At 38.0% G+C, this 12,635-nt stretch overlaps 3 protein-coding genes across 4 annotated transcripts; 1 reads left to right on the forward strand and 2 right to left on the reverse strand.

Moving 5' to 3' along the window:
- The first annotated feature begins 1,852 nt into the window (after positions 1 to 1,852).
- On the forward strand, positions 1,853 to 5,715 carry LOC133736011 (F-box/kelch-repeat protein SKIP30). Of its 2 annotated transcripts, XM_062163444.1 has the most exons (3): positions 1,853 to 2,178; positions 2,957 to 3,007; positions 4,335 to 5,715. In XM_062163444.1, exon 3 carries the CDS (start codon positions 4,413 to 4,415, stop codon positions 5,448 to 5,450), a length of 1,038 nt encoding a protein of 345 aa, XP_062019428.1. In that variant the 5' UTR covers positions 1,853 to 2,178; positions 2,957 to 3,007; positions 4,335 to 4,412; the 3' UTR covers positions 5,451 to 5,715. The 2 variants fall into 2 exon arrangements, with proteins under 2 accessions (XP_062019428.1, XP_062019429.1); XM_062163445.1 differs by lacking the exon at positions 2,957 to 3,007.
- Positions 5,716 to 5,914: 199 nt separating this feature from the next.
- LOC133736013 (protein AGENET DOMAIN (AGD)-CONTAINING P1-like) lies at positions 5,915 to 6,917 on the reverse strand. The gene has a single exon (XM_062163448.1). The coding sequence runs from the start codon at positions 6,848 to 6,850 to the stop codon at positions 6,392 to 6,394; it is 459 nt and encodes a 152-aa protein (XP_062019432.1). The 5' UTR covers positions 6,851 to 6,917; the 3' UTR covers positions 5,915 to 6,391.
- A 1,019-nt stretch (positions 6,918 to 7,936) lies between these two features.
- LOC133737783 (uncharacterized) lies at positions 7,937 to 12,315 on the reverse strand. The gene is made up of 8 exons (XM_062165281.1): positions 11,963 to 12,315; positions 11,359 to 11,430; positions 10,253 to 10,322; positions 9,402 to 9,835; positions 9,244 to 9,303; positions 8,906 to 9,137; positions 8,525 to 8,787; positions 7,937 to 8,435 (listed from the first exon to the last, which is right to left on the reverse strand). Exons 1-7 carry the CDS (start codon positions 12,313 to 12,315, stop codon positions 8,578 to 8,580), a joined length of 1,431 nt encoding a protein of 476 aa, XP_062021265.1. The 3' UTR covers positions 7,937 to 8,435; positions 8,525 to 8,577.
- Positions 12,316 to 12,635: the final 320 nt, after the last annotated feature.

Consider the following 12,635-nt stretch of genomic DNA (forward strand, 5'->3'; position numbering starts at 1 on the left):
TCCATTCTAAGTAAGTAAACGTGTCATATATTCTCTAGCTACCTATATCTACGAACAACCAAAGTTAGGAATACCTAGAAAAAAGAGATCCATGAGAGAGAAGATCGAACACAATAAGAAACGAGGTTATGAAAAAACCGACACCAAAACTGAATCTAGAAGAGCGGTGCCCTAGAACGTTCTCGATCGACACTTTTATTATTTCAATATACAACTATTAATTAACATTTTAAAACCCAAATTTGAATTACACAGATCATGAAATTAATGAATTACAATTACAAGTCAAAGAAAGATATCAAATCCATCAACTCCAACCACATAATAGGAAATCCTATAATTCCATGAGTTCGCTCCTCTCCTCAAAAGAAACTGGTGTGAACTCCTTCTTTGAAAAAGCTGGTGCACCCATTTTCTTCGGTTTCTTCGAAGAAGTTGGTGCGAACCCCTTTTTCGAAGAAATTGGGATGCACCTTTTGTTGGGAGGAACCCAGACCCCATTGAGCCACTCCATATGAAACCTCAACTTTGAAAGCGGGTAAAGAGTCTCTATTCCAGTGGTTTCAAAGAAAACGAAGTAGTGGTCAGGGTCTTTCCTCCTAGAAATAGTTCCAACCCACCAACCGTCATTGATCAATGCATCGACCCTATACCCTTTAAGACTAGAATATTTAGATGGCACAATGACAGGTGGTATAGGCCGGACATCTTTCGCTATGACAATCTCTTGTAAAGGTGTAAATTCATTATCTTCGTCCACAAAATCCTTGTACTCAACCAAGTAGTTCGTACCCATATTTGCGACTATGATTGCTTTCCAATATGAGCCAAGAAATCCTTCCGAATTGCAGCACACTTCCACTTCATCCCCTATTTGAAGGGTACATTTGGAGCAAACATTCATTAATGTATATGTTATTTTTTAGATATTCTTATTATCTCGTTTTAATTATAAAGTTATACTTGCTCAATATGTACGAATATGAGAGAGCCTCTTCTTATAGGTAGATATTATGATCAACCCAAATACCCAATTGCTCAAGGAAAAGGGTTCCCAATCCTAATATAGGATGGAAGAGAAGCCGATCGACTTCACCAATTATACAAAAAAGTTATTCCTAATATAATAGGGAATCAAATGGAGAAGCTTTTGGCGGTGGGTTCACTTTCCTAATTGGTACTCATGGAATTGAAATAAAAATTGACCATCTCTCATTTGCTATCGACAAGGCAGAGAAGAACAACAAACAATATTATCAACCAGACAACCATGAAATCATGACTTTTGACCATTAAATTAATCATAGGCTCTAATCGTGTTCTGTAAGGCTCAAGCAATTTATTATATTTAAACTAGCTAGTCTATCAAACTTTCCTTGCATTGCTTCTTTTACACGCAGAACACAACCATTTATGTTGCCCCGGCCTCTTTGCAATTGCAAGGCTCTATTTTGCAGTCAAACACCAACCTATAGCTTTCCACACGGATACAATTTTATTCAAAGAGGAAAACCGAAAACCTACAAATTATTATTTTTGCAGGTCTAAGAAGAAAAAAAAAAAACACCAAAAATGTCATAGGATACATTAACATATCTCCTTACAGTCGAACACTACTTCGAGAAGTAATCAACATATCGAACTGATATAGAAAACGTAAAGAAATTTCTTAACTTATTTTAACATGGAAATACAATACCAACCAAAGAATCAAAGATCATGAAGAAAGCAAGGCCTTGGCCCTTCTTTAGGCTAGGGGTGAGATTTTTCAACCACGTGATATGCACGTTTCACCTAAGAAGAAAGAAAGAAAAAATAACGAAAATGCCATGGACTGAAGGAGAAGAGAAGGAACAAGATAGTAGAGTAGGGAATTAGGAATATCCCCAAATGTTGCTTATTGGGATAATTTTTAGGGTTGAGTGAATCAAAACACAGAAATTGAATTCCCATATCCCCTTCTTCTCATATAACGCTCACAAACCACATTTCACCTTACGCGCAAACAACACAACACAAAGCATTGATTTTTGTAACTCGGCGTTTTCCTCAGCTCCTCTGAAAAGTCATCGTCTTGGCCTTAGCCTTGAAAAACCAAACGCTACCCTTTATCTCTCTCTAGGAATTTGAGCACAAAGCCCAAATCTTTGTGTTCTTCACCCGTTGCTGTCTTTTCAGGTACATCCACTCTCTCTTTCTGTGAGGCAATTACAGTTGTTCACACTTGTGTTTATGGCCGTAGTTTGTCTGAAATTGGTGTTTATCAGATACCCAGTTGGCCTTTTGTTCAATTCGAGATGGGTTTATGATTTTGTGAAATGGGTTTATGTTGAAAGTGGAGAATTGTTCTTGGTTTACATGACTGGATGGTTGTTGAGCTGTTTCCTGGGACTTAAAGAGTGTCAAATTTCTGTGCTGGTATAGATGAATGGCTTTGATTGGTTATGCTTTTGGGTTGAGACTAAATATTCATATATATGCTTTGTTACCTAAGTAGTAATGTAGGTAAATGAAACCAAGTGCATAAATGGTGGAGTACGATGTTGTTTGATGAATTGCCTATTTTCTTTTTTTGGTCTTGAATTTTAACTTTAAGGCTTGAATTGTGGAATCGTGATAGATCACCGCTATGTATTAGTTTATTAGTTAGCCAGTTGCTACTGAACCAGTGATGCAATTTGTATTTTCCCCTGAAAACAAATGGTTATGCTAACCTGAGAGTGGTGTCTGCGTGAGAGTTGAGATGCTACATGAGTTTGTCTGTCTGTTGTGTTTAAGTACTTGAAATCTTGTACTTGGAGATGTCTTGTTCAGGTTTACCTGACAACAGCAAAGTTTCAATTGAACCTAAAAGGCATAGCAGAGTGTTGTTTCATTGTTTACCACATCATTTATATAACGCTATTATATTTCAAAGTTCAAAAGTTCAAAGATTTAGTTTTTTGTTTGTTGGCAGGTATTTCTACCTAGAGAAGAGAATTGGGTTGTTTACGTCTAACATAAGCTGGTAAGTAAAATAGTAAGACGCTCATGTGGCTATGTGTGCTTTAGTATATCAGTATGAGAACAAATCTCAGTGGCTCTGACATGTGCATTTTCTCCTTTCCTCTCACTGAATTCACTAGAACTATTTTGATCCTTTTTATTTGTCTAGGGCATTTTGGTTGGGTTTGATGTTTCTCACCTCATTTTAGTTGCTTTGCCCTTACTGAATATTTGTTTCTTTTGAGTGGGTAATTATTGTCAATAAAAGACCAAATGTTGTTATGTATTTGAAAACAATGGAGATCTTAATAGTTTATGGTCTTTGTGTTGGAAGTTAAGGAGTGTGTTAGCTCTGAAAGATAAAAGTCTTTGGTATGGCTTACCATCTTCAAGAGCAATGGTGGATGCCTTTTGCAAATATCTTGTATTTCTGAATGACTTTTCGTTCTGAAAGTTTTTGTTTATTCAGGACAAATTTAGCCAATCTTGCAACTTTAGTTTGTGCCTCAGATATCATATTGCTTATTGAAAATAAGGGTCATTTCATCTTTAGAGTTTGTTAGGGTGGTGATTGTCTTTGGTATCTGAACTTGCACACAAGGGCAATCCAATACACTTGATGATGTGATTTATCTTGTTTGAAATTTTGTTAAGAATTCTTCTGTGGAGTTTGTTTAAGTGAACTGTATGATTTTAGGACATAAAAATAAGAATACAATTTGTCCTTTTTGAGCATTGGTGTTCTGTAAAACTATGTCAAGAATTCTTGATGAGTGATTATCATGCTTGAATTTTGTAAAGAATTCGTCTGTGGAGTTTGTTTAAGTGAGATTTATGATTTCAGGACTTAAAAATAAGAATACAAATTGTCCTTTTAAGCATTGGTGTTCTGTATAATTTTTAAACTGAAAATGATGAACATAGCTCAAACATTGGGTGAAAACTTAAACTGCTGAAAACAAAAGGCAGGATTCTCTGGGTTTCAATCCTCAGGATTATTTGGTTGGAAAAAAAAAAATGGATCAATATTCAGGAACCTCTCCTTCTGTAAAAATAGGTCCAATGCTGACTGGAATTTGGGGTCAAAGCTTAAACTATCAAATTGAAGTGATTTGAGTAAGCAGTTAGTCCATCCTAGTTGATGGGTTACCTTTGGACATCTTGGCATTCCTTGGGCCGAGTCATAAGATGAGAAACAGATGTTAAAACATGTCACTTTATTTGCTGATTACTTTGCATACACTTCGAAACTTTAATTTTGAGTCAAAGGAATCAATGTATTCTCTTCTAAGAGTCAAAGGAATCAATGTATTCTCTTCTAAGTGTAACCTTGTAATTTGATGCTTCAGATTGCTCGTGCCAGTGCTGTACCCAAGTAGCAACAATAACTGTGACGTATCATCTGAAACAGATGCACTGTGATTATTATGTCTGAACTGATTGAAGGTCTTCCTGACGCCGTTGCCCTTAGGTGCCTTGCTTGGGTTCCCTTCCATCTCCATCCTAAGTTGGAGCTTGTTTCCCGTTCCTGGAAAGCTGCAATTCATAGCCCTGAACTGTTTAGAGCTCGACAGGAGCTTGGCTCATGTGAAGATTTATTATGTGTGTCTGCTTTTGATCCAGAGAATTTATGGCAGCTGTATGACCCTCTTCGAGACCTTTGGATTACACTCCCTGTTCTCCCTTCTAGAATTAAAATCCTTTCTAATTTCGGTGCTGTCTCCACTGCTGGAAAGCTGTTTGTGCTTGGTGGTGGTAGTGGTGCTGTTGACCCACAGACCGGTGACCAAGATGGGAGTTTTGCAACCAATGAGGTGTGGTCATATGACCCTGTAATTAGGCAATGGAACTCACGTGCATCTATGCTTGTGCCTCGTGCAATGTTTGCATGCTGTGTTTTAGATGGAAAAATTGTTGTTGCTGGTGGTTTTACCAGCTGTCGAAGGTCAATTTCTCAAGCAGAAATGTATGACCCTGACAAGGATGTGTGGATTCCAATACCTGATCTCCATCGTACTCATAATTCGGCATGCTCAGGAATAGCGATCAGAGGAAAGGTGCACGTCTTGCACAAGGGTTTATCAACGGTGCAAGTCTTAGACAATGTGGTGAATGGGTGGACTGTAGAGGATTATGGTTGGCAACAGGGTCCAATGACGGTTGTTAAGGGTGCACTTTATGTGATGAGCAACGGACTCATCTGCAAGCAAGACAGGGAAGTGAGGAAGGTTTTGGTTTCAGCATCTGAGATTGGTCGCAGAATTGGGTTTGCAATGACTGGACTTGGGGATGAAATTTATTTGATTGGTGGGGTGATTATCCCTGATCAGTGGAACTTGGAGATCAAGCCAATGTCTGATGTTGATGTTCTGACAATTGGGGGTGAAAGGCCTACTTGGCGCCAGGCAGCTGCAATGACACGGTGCCGTGGAACTATTCTTGGTTGTACACAGTTGAGAATTTAGGTATCCTTGTTATCTGGTGGTTAATTTTAGTTTGCATCCTAACGCTCTTCATTCCTGGTGGTTAATTTAGGTATCCTTTTTTTCTTTTTCTTTTGTAATCCATACTCTCCGCGATGTTTCATGTTATGATTAGCGGCTCGAGTTCTCTTGGAACTCCTATATACCCAGGTAACAGTAAAAGGTTCAGGCACCATTCGGAAGAGGCAAAAATTTAGGGGTACAAGAATTATATGAACTATTTGTTATGGATGAAGCACTTCTGTTCTATTTTGCTTTTTGTTTTAGCGTTAATGAACGAAGATTCTTCTATGTCACAGTTTTTCTTTTACATTGGTTTCGTTAATGTTGATTTCAGTGAGGAAACCTATCTAATCTAGCACTTCGATCAAACACGAGAAAGTGAAGATAGAAAGTATCTACGAATGGTGGGAGCCTCTCGCAACTATTCACCTCCCTCGACTTCGTTTCTCCCCACTCACGTCTCCACATCCGATCTCACCCCAGTCCCTGCCTCGTCTGCCCTCTCTTCTTTTTTCTCCTTTATCTCCCCTCCAAGGCGATATGGCCATTGTAGCCATGACAGCGAGATTGGCCGCTGCACTCACTATTCATGATGGCAGTGCAACGACGGATTTTACCACCTATGGCCATCCCTCGCCGCCTTGTTCTTTCCTACTAGCTCGCCAATGAAGAAGACTCCCCCTAAAAGAATACTTGTTCAAAAAAGAGGAAAGCAGCGCAGGGTTTGGCTGGACGTGCATGCCCTCACAATGGTAACCTCGTTTTTTTTTGGAGCTGCTATTACCTAAATCAGTTTATGAATAAAGCTATTTCGAATAAAAAAAAAAAATAACAAAGCCATCAATCAAATTGAATTAAGCGTCATATCTTTGGTACATATATAATAGGGGGTTGTTGTATTGGGACATCGTAAAAATTCATTATTCATCATCCATCTTGCGCCTCTTTTTGGAAGGATTCTTGTGAGAAATCCACTTGCCATTGCGCCAGTCTAGATGAAACCTCAACTGCGAAATCGGGTAAGCAATCTCTTCCCCGGTGGTTTCAAAGAAAACATAGTACTTATCAGACCCTTCCCTCCCAGAAATCTTTCCGACCCACCAACCGTCCCTGTCAAACGCGTCAACCTTGTTATTATCGGAAAACCGAGAAGCTGCAATTCTAGGTGGCAGAGGCCGGACCTGGTTCGCCATGACAGTCTCTCTCAGAAGTGTAGATTCATCATGTTCCTCCACGAGATCTTTGTACTCAACCACGTAGTTTGTACCCATATTTGCAACTATGGTTGCTCGCCAAAATGAGCCAAGAAACCCTTCCATATTGCTAGACACTTCCACTTGATCTCCTCTTTGGAAAGAACGTTTTGAGTGAAAAGCCATTTCTAGCCAAGGATTGTTGAAGAAGAGTTATTACTGAAAACTATATTTTCCTTTGTGTTGCTCTGGCTGCACCTCTGGAGACCTCTATACCTCCATTTTATAGGTAAACGGGTCTCAAGTCCTCGAGGAAAAAGGAATTCTACACCAACCCCAAATCCACCTATCGCCCAAAAGTACTTTTGAGGTCAACGTTCTTTTTAAATTTTTACTCTTATTTGAGTACGACTACTTTTCACGAGAATGTATGTTTTTATGAATTAAAAGATAAAAAATCAGTGGGCAAGTTTGGCATGGCAAGCTGTTTTATGGCACATAGTTTAAAATCCTAGTGAAAAAATAAAATAAAAATAAAAACATTTTTCTATAGGTGGTGTTGACCTAAAATTTTAGAATACACATATTTACCTTTCAGAAGGAAAAAAAAAAAAAAAAAAATCATATTTCATAGTTTGGCACCAAGATGTGTTGAATTTGTATTTTCACATTAATGACTAAGTAACTACACCATTAAAATGAAGAAAAACAATTATCACGACACTACATTTTGGGTCACTCACAATGACTCGTCACTCTCACCTGCCTCCTCTCTTTTTAGGTCTGATTGAGTCCCTCAAGTGATCGGAAAAACTAAAAATTTTACAGGTGGGTTGCGACATCAAGTCCCCTTCCTTCTTCTTCCAAAGCATGAGGTCGTTTCCGTTCTCTAGTTTTACAGCCTCACAAAAGGTAGGGCTTACAGCCTCAATATGCCAAGAACTAGAAGAAAGCTGTGCTTTTCTTCTTCGATGGCTAGTAACAGTATCTAAAGGATTCACCATTACTCTGTTGCATCTTCTAGATCATCATGTCCCAATTAATTGTTGCCACTTGCCACACCCTCAGATAATTAAAACTGATATGAGAGATTTTAAGAACTTTAAATGTAGAGAAGGTTATCTTATCGTCCAGCCCTTCTTCGACATTTAATTACAGAGTCATGTTTCAAAAGATCACTTGTGTGTAATTTTCTAATATTTTATGTAGTTGACAATGCATAGTTAAATATCATTTTTTTTTTTTTGGGTTAAATCTTTAACCTCGGCATACTGAACTGAAATTACAAAATCTAATATTATCGATCCATTAGATGTCTCAGAAAATAGGACAAAGCTAATTTGCATCTGGCAAGACAAGCAATCCTTGGGAAATATTGAACACGCAGAGAAGAAGCATTCTACTTATTTTCTTCCTTCTCAGCCTCAGCGGCCTTCCTTGCCCTGGCCTCACCATGACGGACATTGACCCACTCAGTAGAGAAACCACTAAATTAATTGCAACACATATGCCCTCAATCTTTTCCTTCAAGTAGCCAAGGTCAATGACCAAATTTTCTGTAGCAAACACACCTCTAGTTTATTGTTTATTGTCTCTGTAACGATGCTCATGAACTAGAATGAGGCTCTCTTGTTCTCCGTCAGATGAGTCCTCTCCATCCGACGAGTTATCATCATCGCATGAAGCATCAGTATCAGCTATAAACGAGCTGACTCTCAAAAACATATTGTTCCTTACTTTTATGTTCCTCATTTCCATCTCTATGTCGCTCCTTCAATAAGAGAAACAAGCCAAGCTAACAGAATAAGAGAAAAAATAAAGGTAGATAATAACTTGCAAGCATTTAGAAATACAACTTACAGAATGACTGATGAACTTCTTGCTGGCACTGCCTTCTTCCGATTTTCCAGAGCTCACCTTTCTTGGCTATTCTTCCGATCAATAGTCCAATTCATTGTTGGTCTGGCGATCTTCATCAGCTCTGTCACCCCGGAGTCAGGTCGAAACAGCCTAACATGTTTGTCTAATACCAGCAGCTCCAACAACTTGCCACAATAATGATCCTCCATTGTGATTTCCATTTCATTCTTCAGTACATCTCTCAGAACCTCCTTAGCATCATTCTAAAGTAGGATTTTAAAATAACCACAACGAGAAATTAAGTAAAAGAGGATGAACTTGTTTTTAAATGAAACGGATAGATTAAGTAATACCTCTGTATCTGATAAAAAAAAAAAATACCTCTGTGTACATTCCAAGCATCAAGTGCATAAGGGTATGTGAAATTAGGTCTTTATACTCCGCCATGTCAATATTTCCCTCCTTATCAATTAATGGCCATTGCAGAGGTGGAAGGTCGGCATCAGCATCTGCAGACCATTCCAAGTATGGATGGAACTCCTTGCTTATTATCTTGTGACTTTTGTCATCCTTGAAAGCTTCTTTTTTGGTAGAGGGATCCTTCGAGGAGAATCTGTAAACAAACATGCTTTCAAATGGATTAACACAGGTCAATGACAAAAGTGTTTTCATTTTTTTTTTATAAGTCAATAGCAGAACCTGAAAGCATGTATACAGACCTGAACTTTAAATCATCAGTAGCACTTGAGTTGGCAGAAGTCTTCTCTCCATCACCAGAGCTATTTCATGAGAAAACATAAAGAAAAAAAGCATCAACTTTATCACAACTAGCAAACAACAATTGGACAAATTTTCTTATCTAGAATGCAAGCTATACCTGATTTGATACATGTCGATATGAAAAACCCTTTTAAGGAAATCTGGAAAGGGCTCGGGCTGAGTATACCAAATTGTTTCTTTTTCGAAATTACCAGTTTGTTGATTGAGCCTGATACCCTTAAACTCCAGTCGGTAAGTTCCATTCCATTTGTATTCTTCACTTAGGCCCCGAAGCTTGGTGTACAAGAAGGCAAGGTCAGTGACCAAATTTCTGTCCAAAGCAAACAGACCTCTACTTTCCTGTTCATTGTCTTTGTAACGATGCTCATGAACAAGGAGGAGGCTCTCTTGTTCTCCGTCAGATGAGTCCTCTCCATCCGATGAGTCATCATCATCGCATGAAGCATCATTATCAGCTACAAACTCGCCAAAGTCCTCAAAAACATATTTTATCTTACTTTTCTCTTCCTCGCTTCCATCTTTATGTTGCTTCTGCAATAAGAGAAACAAGCTAAGCTCGCTCACAGAATAAGAGAAAAAATAAAGGTAGATAATATTAAGTGAAAAGTTACAACACTAATACTGCCATTATTCATTATGGTATGATAGATAATTGTGATGATGAAATGTATTGTGGCATGGTTCAAATAAGAGATGGTGTGAGTTATGAGATCAGAAATCAGGACAGGGCTATACTGTCTTGTTCGTGTATTAGCTTCCAAAGAGTTCCAAAACTCTAAAGTTTTAAAAATTAAGCCTTCTTTGATATCCAACAGGAGACAGAATGTGTACAAAACCAACCTAGATATGTATCAAACTCAGTTCCCTAATTCTTCTAACATTACCAAAAGATTGCCAAATTCTGTTTAGGCAATTTATGGCCAGAGGTAATACCCTTCATCAACATACCTTAAGAGGGTTTATACTCTCCAAACCAGCTTGGACCGGATTAACCCTTGTCACGAACGAACTGCATTGCCTGAAAGGAAAAGAAAAGATAATCGATTAATAAAGACGTTGATGCAAAGTAGCAAACAAGTACGAAATGAAGTAAATAAAGAAAAAGGCAGCCAAGCGCCCAAGGCCATCCCTACTGCAGAGTGAATGGTGAAGAGAGATGCAACCCACGCAGCCCTTCAGGGCAAGCCATATTGTTGTGCAGCCTCCTCATCCAGACATTTACACAAAGACCAAGACACATACAGGCATGCAATTGCAATTAGAACTCACTAGTATCGGATCAAAACCCTCAGTTTTCTTAACCACAGCTAGAAGAAATTATGTTAAAAAAAAAAAAATCCAATGAAGAAGTTTTTGTCGCCTAGAAGACGGGAGCGGAGGTTCAGTAGATCAATTAAGACTAGGTGTATCCCGTAATTAGACTGGTCCATGAATACAAAATGGAGCATGAACCAACAACATTTCAGTCCAGAGTTGTATTTATCAACTGGTTTCTTCCCCTAACTGATTGGCTCAGGATCACTACCACACAATCCTGAAACAGTGATACTTATAAATACACACGAGTTAAAAAAAATGTTCCCAAATTATAGCTTAATGAAACTGAGCTAATCTATTAAATCAACAAAAACTAAGCTAAAGCATTCTTCCCAACTAAGGAAAATACAGAATAGGAAATTATCGAAACAGCCGGCTTTTCGTTTCCTACAGTTTCTTAGTAGCCAAACAAAATATCCTCGTCAATACATAGTGCTGAAAAAATGAAAAAAGCGCAAACAGACCAAAATTCTAACCAAAGCCCTTGTGGTACCAATTTCCTGAATCTATATATGTTTCTTGAACGAGAAATCAATAATAGTAAAATGAAAATGCTCAATAAATAAAAAAAAATTCTAGGAAAATTGGCAGGCATGCACGAATTCAATCTGAGCTTCCTTAATTTTCCGGTAAGCAGTATCTCAAAAAAAAAAAAAAAAAAAAAATTCCGGTAAGCAGAAAAAGAAAAAGAAAAATCTCAGATTTATCATTACAAGAGTGATAAAAAAAAGAAATACCTGGCATCACCGATTTCATTAAAATCTTCGTTGTAAATGGATGGGTCTATTCCCAGGGCTGAGTTCAGACATCTTTACGGAAGAAGAAGATGATGGAGAAGAAAGAGGCGACACTGGGATTTGGTTAATAGGGTTTTGATAGTGAGGGGATATCAATGTCAGAAAAAATCAAAGTTAAAATCTGATTGCAGAAAGTGGAGCAGTCTTTTTGACCAAAGTAGACTAGTGTACACTAACAAGTAACAACTGCCATCCAAAGATCTAGCATTCTAGTGTGTGTTTGAATCTCCCAACTGGATTTACCCAAGAGTCCATTTGTTTTGGGCTTCAGCTGTTTTTCTTTTTTTTTCGGCCCAGTTAAGTGGAATCGCTGCAATAAAACTGTTACCAGTTGTATTGGCACAAGAAAATTAGGCTAGGCGTCCCCGGTAAGAAGTTATTGATTGAATCCTCTATATGTGCGGCATAGTGCAAGTACATATTCCACAAGAAATATAAAATTACATATAGTAGAATTGTAGACACCAGGTATTAGTCAGAATCATAACAGTACATAAATCCATTACATTGTCAGAGGGTACACCTACAAAAGCCAACTCGTTACCCGTCTCTAGTATATATGATACGTTGAAGATACTTGTTTATAGAATCATCATTTTTGTATGCAGATTGGTCTTGAGTTGCATCACATCGAATTTTGGAACAGTAGGATATTTGTCCCCCAAATTTAACAAAGCCACCCTTGAATTTCTGCTGCCAACCAAAAAGGACAATGTGCTTGAGTAATATAGTGGCAGAGATGATGCTTAGCACTGCCGTATCGTTTCTGTTCCATTCCATAAAATCCCTAGTAACTTCAACAGTTATGCCATCGTCAGTAATCAAGAATCGAAGCAGAGAGGGACACGTATCATCAATGTATCCCATTAAATCCAGACTTTGAAGCAAATTTTCCATTTGAAAGGACCATGGAATGTAATTATTGTGATCACGTATCTCTGTTCCTGATTAATATAAGGATGAGCTGCAAACCACGACGGGCCCAAGATGAAAAATTCAAGGACTGGCTTTCAAGAATTGCAATACTCTTTAGTCACTTGAAGATGAAAACACTTCAATGACAATGCTTCATTACATTAAAAAAAAAAAAAAAAAATTGCGTCATTACCAATAGCAACTGTGTTCCGCTTATACCTATAACAAGAAAATAACAACCTTCAGTTTTCATATGGCATTGGACTTCAAAAAACAGGAGTGGAGTGACCCTTCGTGGGATT

The sequence above is a fragment of the Rosa rugosa genome, chromosome 3, assembly GCF_958449725.1.
Source record: "Rosa rugosa chromosome 3, drRosRugo1.1, whole genome shotgun sequence".
Classification (NCBI taxonomy): Eukaryota; Viridiplantae; Streptophyta; class Magnoliopsida; order Rosales; family Rosaceae; genus Rosa; species Rosa rugosa.

Bases quoted from the DNA above. Each gene is read 5' to 3' on its own strand.
- LOC133736011 (XM_062163444.1), top strand. From the start codon at position 4,413: ATGTCTGAACTGATTGAAGGTCTTCCTGACGCCGTTGCCCTTAGGTGC.
- LOC133737783 (XM_062165281.1), bottom strand. From the start codon at position 12,315: ATGGAAAATTTGCTTCAAAGTCTGGATTTAATGGGATACATTGATGAT. The intron at 11,431-11,962 runs GTAACGAGTTGG...TCTTCCGTAAAG, and splicing joins ATCATATATACTAGAGACGG to ATGTCTGAACTCAGCCCTGG. The intron at 9,836-10,252 runs GTATGTTGATGA...CTCTTATTGCAG, and splicing joins AGAGTATAAACCCTCTTAAG to AAGCAACATAAAGATGGAAG.
- LOC133736013 (XM_062163448.1), bottom strand. From the start codon at position 6,850: ATGGCTTTTCACTCAAAACGTTCTTTCCAAAGAGGAGATCAAGTGGAA.